The 22,612-nt window shown below is 42.4% G+C and overlaps 1 protein-coding gene across 1 annotated transcript in view; it reads left to right on the plus strand.

Moving 5' to 3' along the window:
• The first annotated feature begins 4,825 nt into the window (after positions 1–4,825).
• LOC122556516 (uncharacterized) overlaps positions 4,826–22,612 on the plus strand; it is a 153,216-nt gene continuing 135,429 nt past the window's right edge. The window contains exon 1 of the mRNA XM_043703248.2: positions 4,826–11,107. Within this exon, the coding sequence (XP_043559183.2) occupies positions 4,955–11,107 (6,153 nt within the window). The 5' untranslated portion in view covers positions 4,826–4,954. The remainder of the gene's footprint in view (positions 11,108–22,612) is intronic.

A 22,612-nucleotide genomic window follows, 5' to 3' on the forward strand; every position in this document is an offset into this window, starting at 1 on the left:
CACCAATACAACTGCTCCTCAGACCATGTCCACCCACACCAATAGAACTGCTGGTGAAACCTTGTCCACCCACACCAATACAACAGCTCCTGAAACCATGTTCACACAGACCAATACAACTGCTCCAGAGATCAGGTCCATACACACCAATACAATTGCTCGTGAAACCATGTCAACCCACACCATTACAACTGCTCCTCAGTCCATGTCCATCCACACCAATAGAACTGCTTCTAAAATCATGTCCATCCACACCAATAGAACTGCTCCTGAAACCATATTCACCCAGACCAATACAACAGCTTCTGAATTCAGGTCCACAAAAACCAATCAAACTGTTCCTGAAATCATGTTCATCCAGACCAATATAACTACCCCTGAAACTATGTCCAACCATGACATTATAACTGTTCGTGAAACCATGCCCAGACACATAGATTCAACAGCTCCTGAAATCAGATCCATCCCCACCAATACAAATATCCCTGAAACCATGACCATCCACACCAATACAACTGCTCCTCAAACTGTGTCCCCCCACATCAATATAACTGCCCCGGAAACCATGTCCATCCACATCAATACAACTGTTCCTGAAACCGTGTCCCCCCATGTCAATACAACTGCTCCTGAGAACACACACACCCAGACCAATAAAACAGGTCCTGAAACTATGTCCTCACACACCAATACAACTGCTCCTGAAACCATGTCCACACACACCTATACAACTGCTCCTGAGAACACACCCACCCAGACCAATAAAACAGGTCCTGAAACTATGTCCTCACACACTGATACAACTGCTCCTGAAACCATGTCCACCCACATCAATACAACTGCTCCTGAGAACACACCCACCCAGATCAATAAAACAGGTCCTGAAACTATGTCTTCACACACTAATACAACTGCTCCTGAAACCATGTCCATCCACATCAATACAACAGCACCTGAAACAATGTCCATCCACACCAATACAATGGCACCCAAAACTATATCCATCCACACCAATACAAGTGCTCCTGAAACCATGTCCATCCACACCAATACAACTGTTCCTGAATCCATGTCCACCCACACCAATACAACTGTTCCTGAGACTATGTCCACCTATACCAATACAACTGCTCCTGAGAACACATCCACCCAGACCAACAAAACAGGTCCTGAAACTATGTCCACACAAACCAATCCAACTGTTCCTGAATCCATGACCATCCACACCAATACAACTGCCCCTGAAACCATGTTAATCCACACCAATGTAACTGCTCCTGAAACCACGTTCACCCAGACCAATACAACAGCTCCTGAAATCAGGTCCTTATACACCAATACAACTGCTCGTGAAACTATGTCCACCCACATCAATACAACTGCTCTGGAAACCATGTCCATCCACACCAATACAACTGCTCCTGAAACCATGTCTACCCACACCAATACAACTGTTCCTGAATCCATTTCCATCCACACCAATACAACTGCTCCTGAAACCATGTTCACACAGACCAATGCAACAGCTCCGGAGATCAGGTCCATACACACCAATACAACTGCTCCTGAAACCATGTCCACCCAGAACAATATAACTATTCCTGAAAACATGTTCATCCACACCAATACAACTGCTCCTCAGACCATGTCCACCCATACCAATAGAACTGCTGGTGAAACCTTGTCCACCCACACCAATACAACTGCTCCTGAAACCATGTTCACACAGACCAATACAACTGCTCCAGCGATCAGGTCCATACACACCAATACAATTGCTCGTGAAATCATGTCCACCCACACCAATACAACTGCTCCTCAGTCTATGTCCATCCACACCAATAGAACTGCTCCTGAAACCATATTCACCCAGACCAATACAACAGCTTCTGAATTCAGGTCCACAAAAACCAATCAAACTGTTCCTGAAATCATGTTCATCCAGACCAATATAACTACCCCTGAAACTATGTCCAACCATGACATTATAACTGTTCATGAAACCATGCCCAGACACATAGATTCAACAGCTCCTGAAATCAGATCCATCCCCACCAATACAAATATCCCTGAAACCATGACCATTCACACCAATACAACTGCTCCTGAGAACACACCCACCCAGACCAATAAAACAGGTCCTGAAACTATGTCTTCACTCACTAATACAACTGCTCCTGACACCATGTCCACCCACACCAATACAACTGTTCCTGAAACCATGCCCATCCACACCAATAAAACTACTCCTGAAACTATGACCATCCACACCAATACAACTGCTCCTGAAACTATGTCCATCCACATCAATACAACGACACCTGAAACAATGTCCATCCACACCAATACAATGGCACCCGAAATTATATCCATCCACACCAATACAAATGCTCCTGAAACCATGACCATCCACACCAATACAACTGTTTCTGAATCCGTGTCCACCCACACCAATACAACTGTTCCTGAGACCATGTCCACCCACACCAATACAACTGCTCCTGAGAACACATCCAACCAGACCAACAAAACAGGTCCTGAAACTATGTCCACACAAACCAATCCAACTGTTCCTGAATCCATGACCATCCACACCAATACAACTGCTCCTGAAACCATGTCCACCCACATCAATACAATTGCTCCTGAAACCATGTCCATCCACACCAATACAACTGCCCCTGAAACCATGTTAATCCACACCAATGTAACTGCTCCTGAAACCACGTTCACCCAGACCAATACAACTGCTCCTGAAATCAGGTCCTTATACACCAATACAACTGCTCGTGAAACTATGTCCACCCACATCAATACAACTGCTCTGGAAACCATGTCCATCCACACCAATACAACTGCTCCTGAAACCATGTCTACCCACACCAATACAACTGTTCCTGAAACCATTTCCATCCACACCAATACAACTGCTCCTGAAACCATGTTCACACAGACCAATGCAACATCTCCGGAGAACAGGTCCATACACACCAATACAACTGCTCCTGAAACCATGTCCACCCAGAACAATATAACTATTCCTGAAAACATGTCCATCCACACCAATACAACTGCTCCTCAGACCATGTCCACCCACACCAATAGAACTGCTGGTGAAACCATGTCCACCCACACCAATACAACTGCTCCTCAGACCATGTCCATCCACACCAATAGAACTGCTCCTAAAATCATGTCCATCCACACCAATAGAACTGCTCCTGAAACTATATTCACCCAGACCAATACAACAGCTTCTGAATTCAGGTCCACAAAAACCAATCAAACTGTTCCTGAAATCATGTTCATCCAGACCAATATAACTACCCCTGAAACTATGTCCAACCATGACATTATAACTGTTCGTGAAACCATGCCCAGACACATAGATTCAACAGCTCCTGAAATCAGATCCATCCCCACCAATACAAATATCCCTGAAACCATGACCATCCACACCAATACAACTGCTCCTCAAACTGTGTCCCCCCACATCAATATAACTGCCCCGGAAACCATGTCCATCCACATCAATACAACTGTTCCTGAAACCGTGTCCCCCCATGTCAATACAACTGCTCCTGAGAACACACACACCCAGACCAATAAAACAGGTCCTGAAACTATGTCCTCACACACCAATACAACTGCTCCTGACACCATATCCACCCACACCAATACAACTGTTCCTGAAACCATGTCCACCCACATCAATACAACTGCTCCTGAGAACACACCCACCCAGACCAATAAAACAGCACCTGAAACTATGTTTTCACACACTAATACAACTGCTCCTGAAACCATGTCCATGCACACCAATACAACTGCTCCTGAAACCATGTCCATCCACATCAATACAACAGCACCTGAAACAATGTCCATCCACACCAATACAATGGCACCCGAAACTATATCCATCCACACCAATACAAGTGCTCCTGAAACCATGTCCATCCACACCAATACAACTGTTCCTGAATCCATGTCCACCCACACCAATACAACTGTTCCTGAGACCATGTCCACTCACATCAATACAACTGCTCCTGAAACCATGTCCATCTACACCAATAGAACTACTCCTGAAACCATGTTCACCCAGACTAATACAACAGCTGCTGAAATCAGGTCCTTACACACCAATACAAATGCTCATGAAACCATGCCCACCCACATCAATGCAACTGCTCCTGAAACCATGACCACCCACACCAATACAACTGCTCCTGAAACCATGACCATCCACACCAATACAACTGCTCCTGAAACCATGTCCACCCACACCAATGCAACTGCTCATGAAACCATGTCCACCCACATCAATGTAACTGCTCCTGAAACCATGTCCATCAACAGCAATACAACTGTTCTTGAAACCATGACCATCCACACCAATACAACTGCTCCTGAAACCATGTTCATCCACACCAATACAACTGCTCCTGAAACCATGTCTATCCTCAGCAATACAACTGCTCGTGAAACCATGTCCACCCAGAACAATACAACTGTTCCTGAAACCCTGTCCACCCACACCAATACAACTGCTCCTCAGACCATGTCCACCTACACCAATAGAACTGCTCCTGAAACCATATTCACCGAGACCAATACAACAGCTTCTGAATTCAGGACCACATACACCAATCAAACTGCTCCTGAAACCATGTTCATGCAGAACAATACAACTACTCCTGAAACGATGTCCAACCAAAACAGTACAACTGTTCGTGAAACCATGTCCACCCACATAGATTCAACAGCTCCTGAAATCAGATCCATCCCCACCAATACAAATATTATCGAAACCAAGACCATCCACACCAATACAACTCCTGAAACCATTTCCATCCACACCAATAGAACTGCTCCTGAAACCATATTCACCCAGACCAATACAACAGCTTCTGAATTCAAGTCCATATACACCAATCAAACTGCTCCTGAAACCATGTCCACCCAGAACATTATAACTGTACCGACCCGCATAGATTCAACAGCTCCTAAAATCAGATCCATCCCCACCAATACAATTATTCCTGAAGCTATGACCATCCACACCAACACAACTGCTCCTGAAACCATGTCCATCCACACCAATGCAATTGTTCCTGAAACCATGTCCACCCACACCAATACAACTTCTCCTGAAACCATGTCCATTCACACTAATGCAACTGCTCCAGAAACCATGTCCACCCAGAACAATATAACTGTTCCTGAAACCATGTCCGCCCACACTAGTACAACTGCTCCTCAGACCATGTCCACCAACATCAATGCAACTGCTCCTGAAACCATGTCCACCCAGACCAATGCAACTGCCCCTGAAACGATGTCCATCCACACCAATACAACTGCTCCTGAGAACACACCCACCCAGACCAATAAAACAGGTCCTGAAACTATGTCCTCACACACCAATACTACTGCTCCTGAAACCATGTCCACCCACATCAATACAACTGCTCCTGAAACCATGTCCATCCACACCAATACAACTGCCCCTGAAACCATGTTAATCCACACCAATGTAACTGCTCCTGAAACCATGTCCACTCACACCAATACAACTGCTCCTGAAATCATGCCCACCCACATCAATACAACTGCTCCTGAAACCATGTCCATCTACACCAATAGAACTGCTCCTGAAACCATGGTCACCCAGACTAATACAACAGCTGCTGAAATCAGGTCCTTACACACCAATACAAATGCTCATGAAACCATGTCCACCCACATCAATGCAACTGCTCCTGAAACCATGTCCATCCACACCAATAAAACTACTCCTGAAACCATGACCATCCACACCAATACAACTGCTCCTGAAACCATGACCATCCACACCAATACAACTTCTCCTGAAACCATGTCCACCCACACCAATACAACTGCTCGTGAAACCATGTCCACCCACATCAATATAACTGCTCCTGAAACCATGTCCACTCACACCAATAGAACTGCTCCTGAGACCATGTTCATCCACACCAATACAACTGCTCGTGAAACCATGTCCATCCACAGCAATACAACTGCTCCTAAAACCATGTCCATCCACAGCAATACAACTGCTCCTGAAACAATGTCCATCCACACCAATACAACTGCTCCTCAGACCATGTCCAACTACACCAATAGAACTGCTCCTGAAACCATATTGACCCAGACCAATACAACAGCTTCTGAATTCAGGACCACATACACCAATCAAACTGCTCCTGAAACCATGTTCATGCAGAACAATACAACTACTCCTGAAACGATGTCCAACCAAAACATTACAACTGTTCGTGAAACCATGTCCACCCACATAGATTCAACAGCTCCTGAAATCAGATCCATCCCCACCAATACAAATATTCCCGAAACCAAGACCATCCACACCAATACAACTCCTGAAACCATGTCCATCCACACCAATAGAACTGCTCCTGAGACCATGTCCACCCAGGCCAACACAACAGGTCCTGAAACCATGTCCACCCACACCAATACAACTGCACCTGAAACGATGTCCATCCACACCAATACAACTGCTCCTGAAACCATGTCCATCTACACCAATACAACTGCACCTGAGACCATGTCCACCCAGACCAATACATCTGCACCTGAAACCATGTCCACCCACACCAATACAACTGCACCTGAAACTATGTCCATCCACACCAATACAACTGCTCCTGAAACCATGTCCATCTACACCAATACAACTGCACCTGAGACCATGTCCACCCAGACCAATACAACTGCACCTGAAACGATGTCCATTCACACCAATACAACTGTTCCTGAAACCATGTCCATCTACATCAATACAACTGCACCTGAAACGATGTCCATCCACGCCAATACAACTGTTCCTGAAACCATGACCATCCACACCAATACAACTTCTCCTGAAACCATGGCCACTCACACCAATACAACTGCTCCTCAGATCATGTTCTTCCACACCAATAGAACTGCTCCTGAAACCATATTCACCCAGACCAATACAACAGCTTCTGAATTCAAGTCCACATACACCAATCCAACTGCTCCTGAAACTATGTCCACCCAGAACATTATAACTGTATCGACCCGCATAGATTCAACAGCTCCTGAAATCAGATCCATCCCCACCAATACAATTATTCCTGAACCTATGACCACCCACACCAATACAACTGTTCCTGAAACCATGTCCATCCACACCAATGCAATTGTTCCTGAAACCATGTCCACCCACACCAATACAAGTGCTCCTGAAACCATGTCCATCCACACCAACACAACTGTTCCTGAATCCGTGTCCACCCACACCAATACAACTGTTCCTGAGACCTTGTCCACCCAGACGAATGCAACAGGTCCTGAAACCATGTCCACCCACACCAATACAACAGCCCCTGAAACAATGTCCATCCACACCAATATAACTGTTCCTGAAACCATGTCCACCCACATCAATACAACGGCACCTGAAACGATGTCCATCCACACCAATACAATAGCACCCAAGACCATATCCATCCACACCAATACAAGTGCTCCTGAAACCATGTCCATCCACACCAATACAACTGTTCCTGAATCCATGTCCATCCACACCAATACAACTGCTCCTGAAACCATGTCCATCCACACCAATACAACTGCTCCTGAAACCATGTCCATCCACACCAATAGAATTGCTCCTGAAACCGTGTCCATACACACCAATCTAACTGCTCCTGAAACCATATCCATCCACACCAATGCAATTGCTCCTGAAACCGTGTCCATACACACCAATCTAACTGCTCCTGAAACCATGTCCATCCACACCAATACAATTGCTTCTGAAACCATGTTCCCACAGACCAATACAACTGCTCCTGAAACCATGTCCACCCAGAACAATATAACTGTTCCTGAAAACATGTCCATCCACACCAATACAACTGCTCCTCAGACCATGTCCATCCACACCAAAGCAACTGTTCCTGAAACCATGCTTACCCAGACTAATGCAACAGCTTTTGACGCCATGTCTGCCAACACCAATCCAACCGCTCCTGAAACCATGTTCATCCTGACTGGAACGACAGCTCCTGAAAGCATGTCGGCCAACACTGATAAAATGGCTCCTGAAATCAGGTCCACCCACAGCAATACAACAGCTCCTGAAGCCATGTCCACCCACACCAATACAACTACTCCTGAAAAGATGTCCACTAACACTGACGTAATGACTCCTGAAACCATGTCCACCCACACTAATACAACTGCTCCTGAAACCATGTCCACCCGCACTGATAACACTGCTCCTGAAACCATGTTCACTCATACCAGTACAAGTGCTCAGAAAAGCATGGCTTACGTCACCAAAACAATTGCTCTTGAGACTTTAAGCACCCTTTCAAAATCTGCACCCCATGAAACTGTCATCACCAACATCAATAGAACAGCTCCTGAAATTAGGGGCACTTCCACCAATTCAAGTATTTCAGGTGTTATTTCTGCCCACACAAATATAACAGTTCTTGAAACCATCACTAATTACTCAAACATAACCAGTTCTCAAACTATTAACAAGACAAATGCAACCACTTCAGGAACTACAGTCAATGATTCTATTCCTGACCCCCTTAAAAATTACACTGGTGTACCTTTGGTTGAGACTAATGAAAGCAGTACACAAACAAAGTCTCTAGGAACTATTGTTAATGAATCCAATATGAGCTCTGAAGTGATGATGGTCAGTAACAACGAATTAGTAATCCTTGAAACAAAAGAGCCAAATATTAGTATACCGAAGTCAGAATATACTGGAAAGACTGCAGATATAGCTGCTTCAGAAACAATATTCAACCTCAGCAATACAACCACCTTTGGCCATATAGGAAGCAACATCAGTGTGAGTATTTCCATAACCATGAACGATACTATCTATTCAAATATTCTTCAAACTAGAGGCACACATTTCAACATATCCACTTCTGAATTAATGGTTAATGTATCAGCTTCAAACCTTTCTGGAACTAGAGGCATAAACAATTCTACAGCTGCTCCTGAACATGTGAGCATTTATTCTAATATAGTTCCTACTGGAATTATGGACAATGACACTAGCAAAATGATTCGTGGAATTAGAAGCATCAAGAAAAATGCAACTACTGAGATTACAGATAACGACAGTGACTCAACCATTCATGAAACTAAAATCATTGAACCTGATTCAGCAATTCCAGAAACTCTAAACATTGACTCTAATAAGTCCACTCCTGAAACTATGGGTGCCACAATAAGTACAAGTGTTGTCAAGACTATGCCTGCAAGGACCCATGTAACCACAGATGAGATAAAGAGTATTATCACCAGTAGATTCAAACCTGACACAATGATCAACCAAACAAATACAGTCACTCTTCAGAATTGGGTCACCGAGACCAGTATAGCTGCTATGGAAATTATCGACACCAAAATCAATATTACCACATTACCCACTCTAACTAATGAAACCACTTATGACAGTATGATACCACACATCAATTCAGCTGCCCCTGGAACTATGGCTACTCAGGTCAATATAGCTGTTCCTGAAGATATGGTCATCCACACTAATGCAATCACACCTGAGACTATCAAAGCCCATACCAGTGCAACCATTCCTAAAGTTATGGTTTTCCATTCAAATATAACCACTTGGGCAACAATAGTCAATAACACCAATACAATCACTCAAATAATGGTCAACAACACAGATGCAAGCAGTCTTGAAATTAAAGAGACCAACACAAGTATAACCACCCCTGAAAATACTGACAAGGTGACCAATAGCAACATCAGTATAGGTGCTCCTGAGACAATGCCATCCCACATAAATAGGAATACCTCTGAAATTATGGCTACATTCATAAATACAACTGCCAATAAAAACATGGGTGATGACACAAAGGCTGTTGTTCCTGATGTTGTAGAGAATAATGTCAAAGCAACTATTAGTGAGGCTCTGGGCAATGACACTACTTTAACACCTTCTGAGAACCAGAACAATGATACTCATCTACCTGCTGCTGGAAATGCAGGCATTGACATCAACATAATGGTTTGGATTCCTGGGAACAACCACAGAGACATCAACACAAGTACAACTATCCTTGAAGCCATCAGCAGTGATATCAATACAACCATTCTTGAGAACAACTGTACAAATAGCAATAATTGCACTCTTGAACCTAGTGGCATAGACTCCAATACACTCACTCTTGAAACTGAGACAGACACTAAGTCAACCATTTCCAAGACTGTGAGAAATGATACCAACCCAACCAACCCAAAAGACTGGAAAGCTGAGAACAATACAACTGTTCAAAGCCAGGGGCGCAACACAAATATTACCATGATAAAAATAATGGATAATGACACCAATCCAATTCAAACTGAGCCTAGGAGCACCTACACCAATGCAACTACTGCTGATACTCAACTGACCAACAAGGACACAACTGCCCTTGAGGTAGTGGGCTCAACCAACAATGCAACAACAGCTGAAACCTTGGGCACCAAGACCAGTGTTGGCAATACAATCAGTCTTGAGACAGTGGGGAATGATACCAGCAAAATTGCAAATAAATTCATGAACAATATCAACAATAAGACTACAGCTATAATTACAGGCAATGACATTGACTCAGTCGCTCCAGAGACTATAGGTAAAAGTAGTAATATGAACATTTCTTATCCTGTGGTTATCAATACTAATGTAACTGTTCCTGAAACTAAGAGTAATGGCAATGGTTTACTTGCCCTTGAGACCGTGGACAACTCTACCACTCTAGAAACTATTGACATGGATTCATCTGCTCATCTATCTGGAGTCACAATGCTTGCTCCTGAAAGTGCAGTCACCAATACAACTCCAAAAGATGCCGGCATTAAATTAATCACAAGTGAGCATGCAAATGCCAACACTTCTGTCAATGAGACCCTTTCAAGTCCTGCAGTTCCTTCAAGCAATTCATCTATTTCAAGATTCTCTATTTTGTTTATAAGTGAAAGAAAACAAGGGGTTTCAAACATGGGAATATCTTCTGAGGGTCCAAATTCATCCAATGAATTGACTGGAGATGTAAGTCTGTGCTGGATGCACTTTGTGATCGTCATTACCATATTTTATTTACTTTATAGTAGTAATCTCAAAATATTGTAATTAGAGGCTTAGTTAATGTAAACTGAAATAGGATTTGTATTGTTGACTAAGTTACTAAGGATGTGGAATGTATATATGAGACTGAGGAGGAACTAAATATGTCCCTGCAGAAGATCAAATTTAAGGAAGTAATATGTATGTGAGTAAAAGTGTTCAAAATTATGAGGGGCGTGGAAGAGTAGATATGAAGACATTTTGTCACAGCCCATTTGGTAAAATGTACTAATAGTGCAGGCCCAGTACTCCCATATTAGTTACTAAAATTAAATATTTAATCAAATTACTCAAGTTCTGTAACTCACCTGACTGACAATCATGTTAATAGAAAACACTGACCAGGTTTCTGCACAGAACGAAAAAACTGCTCATTACAAATAACTCAGGTCTGAACACAGACAAACAAATGAAACTTATCATTTATGACTGTTTAACTTTTACTTGATACCTTCTAAAACCCTTGCATATAGGTACAGATAGATAGTCAAATAAAAAATAGGTGTTATAATTGGATAATAAAATATTGACAGAACACAATTCAAAAGCATCAGTCCACATAATGCCATGAGATATCACATAATCATCCAGCATTGAAACAGGCCCTTCAAACCACCATGTTTATTCCGACCAACAAAAATCAAACTACACTAATCCCTTGGTTCACAACGTACTATGCCTTGGCATTGTTAGTCCTTGTCCAGATGTTTCATAAATATTGTGAGAGTACCTGTCTCCACCACCCTCTCAGGCAGCAAGTTCCATATTTCTACCACCCTCTGGGGGAAAGTATTTTTCTCAGATCTCCTCTAAACCACTAACTCCCTATCTTGAACTATGCCCTCTGGCCTTAGATATATCTGCCATGGGGAAAACAGTGACATGATCTACTCTCAATATGCCTCTCATATTTTTATGTACCTCAATCAGATCTCCCCTTAGCATCCTCTGCTCTAGAGAAAACAAACCCAGCCTGCTCAGTCTCTTGTTGTAAATTAGATATTCCATTCCAGGCAACATCCTTGGTGAATCTCCTGTGCACCATCTCCAGTGCAATCTTCCAATAGTGTAGCAACCAGAACTGCACACAGTATTCCACCTATGGCTTAAACAATGATATATTAGGTTGTGACAAGACTTCCCTGCTCCTGCCTTTCTCTATGCCCTACCTAATTGCGCTGACACTTTGGACTCAAACACCATGGTCCCTTTGTTCCTCAGCACTCCCTAAGGACCTACCATTCATTGTGTACAACCGTTCTTTATTAGGCCTCCCAAATCATCTCACACTTATTAGGATTAAATTCCTTCTGCCATTGCTCTGTGCAATTTACCAGTTAATCAATATCAGACCATCCCTCTCACTATCAACATCATCTCCAATTTTCAAGTGCATCTGCAAACTTAGTAATTATACCTTCTATATTCACATCCTAGTCGTAAATGTACACAACAAACAGCAAGGGTCCCAGTACCAATCCCTGTTGTACACCACTGGTCACAAGCTTCCTTTTACAAAAACAACCTTCCTCTCTTTGTCTTGTGTTGGTAAGCTAATTTTGGATCCCATCTGCAAATTGTCTTGGATGCCAGAGGCTTTCATCTTGTGGACCAGCCTGTCATATGAGACCTTCTCAAATACCTTACTGAAATCCATGTAAACCACATCAACAGCACTATCGTCAGCAATATATTTAATCACCTTTTCAAAAAGCTCAATTAAATTTGCCAGACAGGATCTCTCTCCAACAAGCCTGTTCTGACTATCCCTGATCAACCCCTGCCTTTTAAAATGTTGCTTAATCTTACACCACAGAATACTTCCTCCTTATTAATCTTAACATGTTCCAAAACCTCACCACCCCAACTGAAATCCCCAGCTGTAATATCTTTCTGTGCTGTGACTACAGATTAGAAATATTCATTTAAGACCTCACCTATGACCTCTGCTTCCACACATACGTTTCCCTTTTGGTCTCTAATAGGGTCCACTCTTTCCCTGGTAATCCACTTACTCTTAATATACTTATAAAAAGCCTTTGAGTTTTCCTTAGTCCTATCTGGCACAGATATTTTGTGGCCCCTCTTTACGCTCCTAAGTTTTTTTTTAAACAACCTTTTACACTCTATTCTATTGAAGGACATCCCCTGTTTTTACTGCACTGTACCTGACATGTGCTTCTTTCTTTTTCTTTATCTAATATTTTATATCTCTTAATATCCAGAGTTCCTTAGACTTGCTTCCCTTGCCCTTCACTCTTAGAGGAACATGCTGCTCTGATTACTCACGATAATACTTTTAAAAGTCTCTCAGTTCTAAATGTTGATCTAGCTGCAAGTAACTGCTGCCAATCTATGTTTGCCAAATCTGGAGTGCCACAAGGATTGATGCTGGGTCCTCTACTTTTTATCATTTACATAAATGATTTGGATGTGAGCTTAAGAGGGACAGTTAGTAAGTTTGCAGATGACTCCACAATTGGAGGTGTAATGGACAGCGAAGATCTTACATCAGGATCTTGACCAGATGGGCCAATGGGCTGAGAAGTGGCAGATGGAGTTTAATTCAGATAAATGCGAGGTGCTGCATTTTGGGAAAGCAAATCTTAGCAGGACTTATACACTTAATGGTAAGGTCCTAGGGAGTGTTGCTGAACAAAGAGACCTTGGAGTGCAGGTTCATAGCTCCTTGAAAGTGGAGTCGCAGGTAGATAGGATAGTGAAGAAGGCGTTTGGTATGCTTTCCTTTATTGGTCAGAGTATTGAGTACAGGAGTTGGGAGGTCATGTTGCGGCTGTACAGGACATTGGTTAGGCCACTGTTGGAATATTGCGTGCAATTCTGGTCTCTTTCCTATCAGAAAGATGTTGTGAAGCTTGAAAGGGTTCAGAAAAGATTTACAAGGATGTTGCCAAGGTTGGAGGATTTGAGCTATAGGGAGAGGTTGAACAGGCTGGGGCTGTTTTCCCTGGAGCATCGGAGGCTGAGGGGTGACCTTATAGAGGTTTACAAAATTATGAGGGGCATGGATAGGATAAATAGGCAAAGTCTTTTCCCTGGGGTGGGGGAGTGCAGAACTAGAGGGCCCAGGTTTAGGGTGAGAGGGGAAAGATATAAAAGAGACCTGAGGGGCAACTTTTTCACACAGAAGGTGGTCACATGTGTGGAATGAGCTGCCAGAGGAAGTGGTGGAGGCTGGTACAATTGAAACATGCAAGAGGCATTTGGATGGGTATATGAATAGGAAGGGTTTGGAGGGATATGGGTCGGGTGCAGGCAGGTGGGACTAGATTGGGTTGGGATATCTGATCGGCATGGACGGGTTGGACCGAAGCATGTCCATGCTGTACATCTCAATGACTTTATGACTCTATGATATTGAAATTGACCTTGCCCAATTTAGACACTTAATTCTACACTATCCTTATCATTTTGCATAATGACTTTGAAACTTACACCATTATTCCCAAAATGCTTGCCCATTAACACTTCAACCACTTGACTGGCTTCATCCCCCAGGATTAGTTCTAGCACTCCTGTCATTCCTGATGAAGGGCTTATGCCTGAAACGTGATTCTTCTGCTCCTCGGATGTTGCCTGACCTGCTGTGCTTTTCCAGCACCACACTCTCAACTTAGCTCTAGCACTGCCCATCTCTGATAGGACTATCTTTGTAATGGCATAAAAAGATCTCCTGGATGCACTTTTAAAACTTCCACCCCAACTAATCCTTTTACATTAAGGCCATCCCAGTTAATGTTCATAAAGTTGAAATCTTCTATAACTCTATTCCTGTCACACTTCTCCGTGATTTGCCTACATCTGCTGCTCTGTCTCCCTCTGGCTGTTGGGAGGCCTGTAGTATAATTTCAGCAAAGTCATTACCCTTATTTTGTTACTAGGTTCTACCCAGATGGCCTCACTTGAAGAACCTTCTAAGAATTCCTCCCTCATTAATGCAGCAATGGTTTCTTTAATCAATAATGGAATGTCCCAATTCTGTTACATTCCCCCTCCTATCGTGCCTTAAGCTGCTATAGCCTGTATTGTTGAGCTGCTAGTTCTACCCTCCATGTCTCAGTTATTGCAACATTTTCAAATTCCCAACAACGCTCTAAATTCATCAATATTACCAGTCAGGCTTCTTGCATTAAAATACACACAATGTAGCTTTCCAACCCTCCCATGTGCCTTTTCATACTCATGCTGTACTGTCCTAATATTCCTTCTGAATCTGACTGAAACTTGCTGCTTTACATCTGCTCCATGCTCCACCACCTTGCCAAATTAGTTTAAACCTCCCTGACAGCACAAGAAATCCTCCCAGCAAGGATATTGGACCCATTCTGATTCAATTACAACTCATCCAGCTTGTACAGGTCCTATCTCCCCCAGAAACTGTCCCAATAATCCAAAAATCTAAAGTTGTCTCTCCTACACCACCCCTTTAACCATGTACTCATCTGACCTGCTTTCCTATTCCTATACAATAGCATGTGGTACTGGAAGGAATCAGAGATTACAACCTTAGTTGTCATCTTCTTTAATCTACTACCTGACTCTCTAAATTCCAGTTGCAGGACTTCATTTCTTTTTGTATCCCTGATGTTGTACCACGACTGCAGAATGCCCTGCAGTCGCTCTGACACATCCCAGAACAGGAAGACAACATACCATTCAAGAGTCTTGTTTACAGCCACACAACCCACTTGTCCGTTCCCCTTACAGTCAAGGCCCCAACTCTAAAGCTGTTCCAGAGAGAGAAGATGTTGTCTTTTTTCAGAGTCTGCAGGCTTTCCGCCACTGTATTATTTGCACACAGGCTGCTCACCTGCCTTGCAGCCATTCAGAGAATTGTCACGCATAGCACTTCTGACCCATACAGTTGGTCCTGGATTACAAACCAGCCAATAGGCTCTTTCTGGGCAAAACTACCTGTACTCCCAGCCACAGTGCCGAGGAGCCAAGAATCCTCTCCCACTGCTTGAACAAGGCAACAGTGTAAAAGAAACCTCACAATGCGTTTCAATAACTTGCATTAAAGCTGCAACATCTCCTTCTATATTTTCTTGGATAAAGCAGCATTCTTTTTCACACTTTGGTCCTCATGAAAATAAAGAAATTATTTTCAGAAAATAAAAACAAAAAAGATGTGATCTTCACAGGTCCCACTTTTAAAAGGCTGAAGAGAAAGAGAGCATAGGTTTTAAAGTAATGTGCAAAAGAAGAGTTTTTAAAAGTCATACAGAGAATGATTGAGATCTGGAATCCACTGTCTGACAGTTTGGTGGAGGTAAGTTCAACTGAAGCTTTCCAGAGGGAAATAGATGCCTCATATGTTCAGATTCAGATCAATTTCCTTTACCTAAAACAATCCTGGTTGAAGTCTAAATAGGACTAAATTCCTGGCCTCTCTAGCCTGAGCTGTTGTTCAAAAATATCAAAGCTAATTGATTGTGGCTTCAACTCAGCATTCCTGACAACTATTTACTCTCATGATAGTTAAGAATCTGTCTACCTCTGTCTTAAAAATTATCCTGTATATTCTGTTCATCGGAATTAGAGTTCCAAAGGATCACAGCTCCCTGAGAGGGAAAAATCCTTTTCATCTCTGTCTCAAATGGAATACCTTCATTTTTAAACTGTGTTTTAGTTCAAGTCTTTGGGAAACTTTTGGAGATGAATGGAAAAGCATGACCTAATTAGGGCCAGTCAGCAGGGCTTTGTGCAGGGCAGGTCATGTCATAATAACTTGATTGAATTTTTAGAGGAAGTGACAAAGATAATTGATGAAAATAGAGCAGTGGATTTTGCCCACAAGGATTTTAGTAAGGCTTTCTGTTGCCCAATTTTACTTTTTTCTTTTCTAACCTTCGTTCTTGTCTCTGCATTGTTTCCTTCTTCCTTTCTGCCTGGACTGCCATCCTCTTGGCATTTTAAACTACCCTTCCTCTCTCTGCTCACTGCATCATGGTAGGCATGAGATCTACTATGACTTGGCTGCGTGGATTGAGAATTGGCTTGCCCATAGAAGGCAGAGGGTACTGGTGAAAGGGTGTCTTTCAAGCTGGAGGTCTGTGACTAGTTGTGTTCCACAGGGATCCATACTGGGAACTCTGCTTTTTGTGATCCTTAGAAGGTTGTCAAAGGATACAGCAGGATATAGATCAGTTGCAGAAATGATATACAGTTAATGACAGGACCTTGCTCAACACTATCCCTTTAGTGATAACAATTGAATTGAGGTCCTCACCTCCTGTCGTATTCTTAACTTCATTTTTTGGCATGTTAGGCACACTTTCCACTGTGAAGACTGACATAAAATAGTTATACAAGCCCTCGGCTGTTTCAGCTTTACCCAATATTAATTCCCTTTTCTTATCCTGCAAGGGACCTATGTCCACTTTAGCCAATCTTTTCCATTTTATATATTTATAAAATCTTTTCCCGCCTGTTTTTATATTCTGTGCTAGTTTACATTCGTAATCTATCTTTTCTTTCTTTATTGCTTGTTTCCTGGTTCTTTGTTGCTTTTCAAAGTTTTTCCAATCTTCCTGTTTCCCACAGCTCTTGGCTTTTTTGTAAGCCTGAGCTTTTAATTGGATGACTTCCTTTATTTCCTTAGTTATCCAAGGCTGACTCTTCCTATCCTTGCTATCCTTGTTTTTGACTGGAATATACTTTGAAAAATCTCTTTGAAAGTTCACCACTGTTCTTCAACCATTCCACCATATAACTTGTGTCCCTAGTATAATTTAGCCAACTCCTTCATCCCATTATAATTCCCATTGTTTAAACATAATACCCTGGTTTTAGATGATGCTATTTCATTCTCCATTTCTATCTGAAATTCAATCATTCTGTGATCACTCTTTCCCAGAGGATCCTTAACTATGAGATCATTAATTTTATTTGTCTCATTACACAGGACCAGTTCTAAGATTGCACGCTATCTTTTAGGTTTGGTAACATGCTGTTCAAGAAAATGATCACAGATGTGTTCTATGAACTCCACTTCAAGACTGCCACTACCGACTTGAGTCGACCAATTAAAGTCCTCCATGACTACTGCCATTCCATTCTTACATGCGCCATGTAGCATTATTATTGAGTGGCCCATAGACTACTCCCACCAGTGAATTTTTCCCCTTACTATACCAGATTTTCACTCAAATGGGTTCAACATTTTGCTGCTTAGATCCTATATTGTCTCTCCCTACTGCCGTAATCTCATCCTTAATTCAGGGCACAAACCCGCATCCCTTAACTTCCTACCCCTCCTTCCTAATTACCTGATACCTTTGGATATTTAATTTCCAGTCATCACCATCCTGCAACCACTTTTCTGTAATGGTATCTAAATCATAACCCTTTGTACTGATTTGCACAAGTTCAGTGACTTTGTTTGAATGCTACAGACATTCAGTCAAAGTTCCGTTATACGTATTGCCCCTTTAGAATCTAGCAATCTCTTTGTCTTTTGATTCTGTTGCCCAATTTCACCTTTTTCTTTTCTAACCTTCGCTCTCGTCTCTGCATTGTTTCCTTCTTCCTTTCTGCTGGGACTGCCATCCTATTGGCATTTTAGACTACCCTTCCTCACAATCTCTCTGCTCACTGCATCAACCTTTACACAAACTGCTGCATTTTCTGACCTGACACTCTGGTCCCACCCCTCCTGCCAATCTAGTTTAAAGCTTCCCCAACAGCTATGGCAAACCTGTCTGCAAAGATATTGGTCCCCCTTGAGTTCAGGTGTAACCCATCCCTTTTGTGCAGGTTATACCTTCCCAAGAAGAGAACCCGATGATCCACAAATCTGAAACCCAGCCCCTTGCACCAACTTTTCAGCCATGCATTTGTCTACAGTGTCTTCCTATTCTTGACCTCACTAGTGTGTGGTACAGGCAGTAACCCAGAGATTACTACCCTTGAGGTCCTTCTTTTTAGCTTCCTTCCTAACTCCCTAAATTCACTTTTTCAAGGTCCTCATCCCTTTTCCTAGCTATGTCATTGGTACGACAACTTCTGGCTGCTCTCCCTCTCCCTTTAAGAATCTGTAGACTCAATCTGAGACATCCTTGTCCCTGGCATCCGGATGGCAACATCCCATCCGTGAGTCTCATTCTCAGCCACAGAATCTCCTGTCTGTTCCTCTAAGCATTGAATCTCCTATCACTATCGCCCTCCTATTCTCCCCCCTTTCCTTCTAAGGCACTGAGACAGGCTCAGTGCCAGACACCTGGCTGCTGTGGCTTTCCCTGGTGGGTAGGAAGCATCCAAAGTGGTATACTTATTATTGAGGGAAACGGCCACAGGGATTCCCTACACTGTCTACCTATTCCCCTTCCCTCTCCTGACGGTCACCCAGCTAAGCAAAGAGTATTGGGGTAGAGGGGGAACGTAGACTTCATTACACAAACAGAATAGTCGGTTACTTAATGAATAGCAGGGCAGGCTTGAGTGGCTGAAAAACCTACTTCCTAGTTCTAGTTTGCAGTTTTGAATGTTAAAATGAACCAAGACTTGATATTAAAACTATAAACAGTTGACAACAAGATCTCCCACCATAGAATCCCTACAGTGTGGAAGCAGGCCATTTGGCCCATTGATCCTCCGTAGAGATTCCCATCCAGCCTACCCTACCCCTGAACACAGCTCATCCCTCAACACTTTGGACAGATTAGCATGGCCAGTCCACCTGACCTGCACATCTTTAGACTGTGGGAGGAAACCGGAGCATCCGGAGGAGACCCACGCAGACACAGGGAGAATGTGCAAACTCCACACAGACAGTCGACCAAAGCTTGAATTGAACTCGAGTCTCTAGTGCTCTGAGGCAGCAGTGCTAACTACTGAGCCACCATGCCACCCAAAAGGATGACCAAAAGGTTATATGTACTGACTAAAGAAGTTGAATTTCTTGTCAAGAGGAAGAAGAAGGCTTATGTTAGGATAAGATGTGAAGGCTCAGTTAGGGCACTTGAGAGTTACACGTTAGCCAGGAAAGACCTAAAGAGAGAGCAAAGAAGAGCTAGAAGGGGACATGAGAAATCATTCACAGATAGGATCTTGGAAAACCCTAAAGCTTTCTATAGGTATATCAGGATCAAAAAAATGACTAGAGAAAGATTAGGGCCAGTCAAGGACAGTAGTGGGAAGTTGTGCAGGGAGTCCAAGGAGCTAGGGGAAGCACTAAGTCAGTATTCACACTGGAAAAAGACAATGTTGTGAGGAGAATACTGAGATACTAGACGGGATTGAGGTTCACCAGGAGGACATTTTAGCAATTCTGGAAAGTGTGAAAATAGGTAAGTCCATGGACTAGTTGGGATTTATCCTAGGACTCTCTGGGAAGCCAGGGAGGAGATTTCCGAAACTTTGGCTTTGATCGTTATGTCATCATTGTCGACAGGAATAGTGCCAGAAGACTGGAGGATAGCAAATGTTGTTCCGTTGTTCAAGAAGGGGAGTAGAGACAACCCTGGTAATTATAGACCAGTGAGCCTTACTTCGGTTATGGTAAAGTGTTGGAAAAGGTTATGAGAGTTAGGATTTCTAATCATCTAGAGAGGAATAAGTTGATTAGGGACAGTCAACATGATTTTTTGAAGTGAGGGTCATGCCTCACAAACCTTATTAAGTTCTTTGCGATGGTGACTAAAACGGGTGGATGAGGGTAAAGCGGTTCATGTGGTGTTTCAGGATTTCAGTAATATTACGACATGGTATAACCCTCCTACTTAATTTAAAACCAGCAACACAGAAAAGATTTATCCCGTGCAGTAATCTGTAAAGATTGAGTGGCCAAGAACTATTTAAAGTAAAAATTTACAATTTTATTTCTTAAAGCATAACAGAGAATAATTAACTAACCACTGTTTACAATTTCTTTCTCTAACCTATCTTTTAGCTTCCCTTCCATAATATTAGTCCGATAAAACTCCCAATTAAAATTTACAAAACAACACTTCTTATCTCAAAACCAGGAAGCTGTAGGTTCTTGTCTTTGGATCTTCCTGTGTCTTCTTTTCTCCTTGTTAGGAATTACTGCGTTATAGGTTACTGATCGAAAAGGGACTTTTAAGAGAGATTTCTTTCAAGCAATCGCTTACGTGCTTGGACGTGGCAGATCTCCCCTCAACTGTTCAATTTTCCCCAGTCTTATACTCCAGAGCATCGGAATGTGTCATTGGCTTTTAAGGTGGTCAATATACACAATTCAAACTTGATTGGAGTTTGTTATGTTTCGGGTATAATTTAAACTGATTGGCTGAATTCAAATTTGTTTTTGTCTCCAAGCAACAAACTAATCGAATTGTTTGAACCAGTGTTACATTGTTACCTTTTTGAGAACATTTAGTGTTGTGTCCAATAGTTCTGTTGCTTTTAACTCACTTAAAGGAATACCCACATCTTCATCTTAAGAAAAAAATGAACTATCATAATGAAAAGATAGCCTCATTTTTTTTCTACTTTTTAAACACGTTACCCTAAGATACAGATAACTTTCATATAAGTTCACTTTAACGTCTTCCCTTATACCTGTGTATACAGACATAAAACAGTAAATAAAGACAAAGCTCATCTAAACTCACCAGTTAAATCTGCAATAACATGTCTGTGATTCCATTCTTCTAATCCGCAATATGTACGATTTTAAAAATAAAAGTCTGTAACATAAGACTCCAATGGAATAGTCTCATATTCCTATCTTTAAAAAATTCTAAGAATTTAAGCGGATTGTGGTCAGTGTATACAATCGTCTCTGACACATTGTTCGTGATATACAAATTGAAATGCTGTAAGGCCAGTACCAAACTCGATAGCTCCTTTACGATTGTGAAGTATTTCCTCTGGGGGATGTTGATCTTCTTCGAAAAGTAACCAACTGGCAGCTCAATCCAATCCTCATCTTCCTGGAGGAGTACAACTCCAACTCCAATGTCACTAGCATTGATGGTGACTTTAAAAGGTTTGAAAAGTTTGGTGTACCTAAAACTGGTTTGTGGCTAGTATTGATTTCAAATGGTCGAATGCCTCCTGGCATGGTTCTGTCCATGGAAACTTTGTGTTCTTCTTCAGCAAATCAGTTAACGATGCCACTACACTGCTGAAGTTTGGAACAAAGTTCCGATAGAATCCACTGAGTCCTAATAATTGAAGCATCTCTTTCATAGAGTCATAAAGTCATAGAGATGTACAGCATGGAAACAGACCCTTTGGTCCAACCTGTCCATGCCGACCAGATATCCCAACCCAATCTAGTCCCACCTGCCAGCACCCGGCCCATATCCCTCCAAACCCTTCCTATTCATATACCCATCCAAATGCCTCTTAAATGTTGCAATTGTACCAGCCTCCACCACTTCCTCTGGCAGCTCATTCCATACACGTACCACCCTCTGCGTGAAAAAGTTGCCCCTTAGG

This window comes from Chiloscyllium plagiosum, unplaced genomic scaffold (assembly GCF_037043375.1).
Source record: "Chiloscyllium plagiosum isolate Xiang-an unplaced genomic scaffold, Cpla_swu_hap1 HiC_scaffold_2, whole genome shotgun sequence".
In the NCBI taxonomy this organism is placed as follows: domain Eukaryota; kingdom Metazoa; phylum Chordata; class Chondrichthyes; order Orectolobiformes; family Hemiscylliidae; genus Chiloscyllium; species Chiloscyllium plagiosum.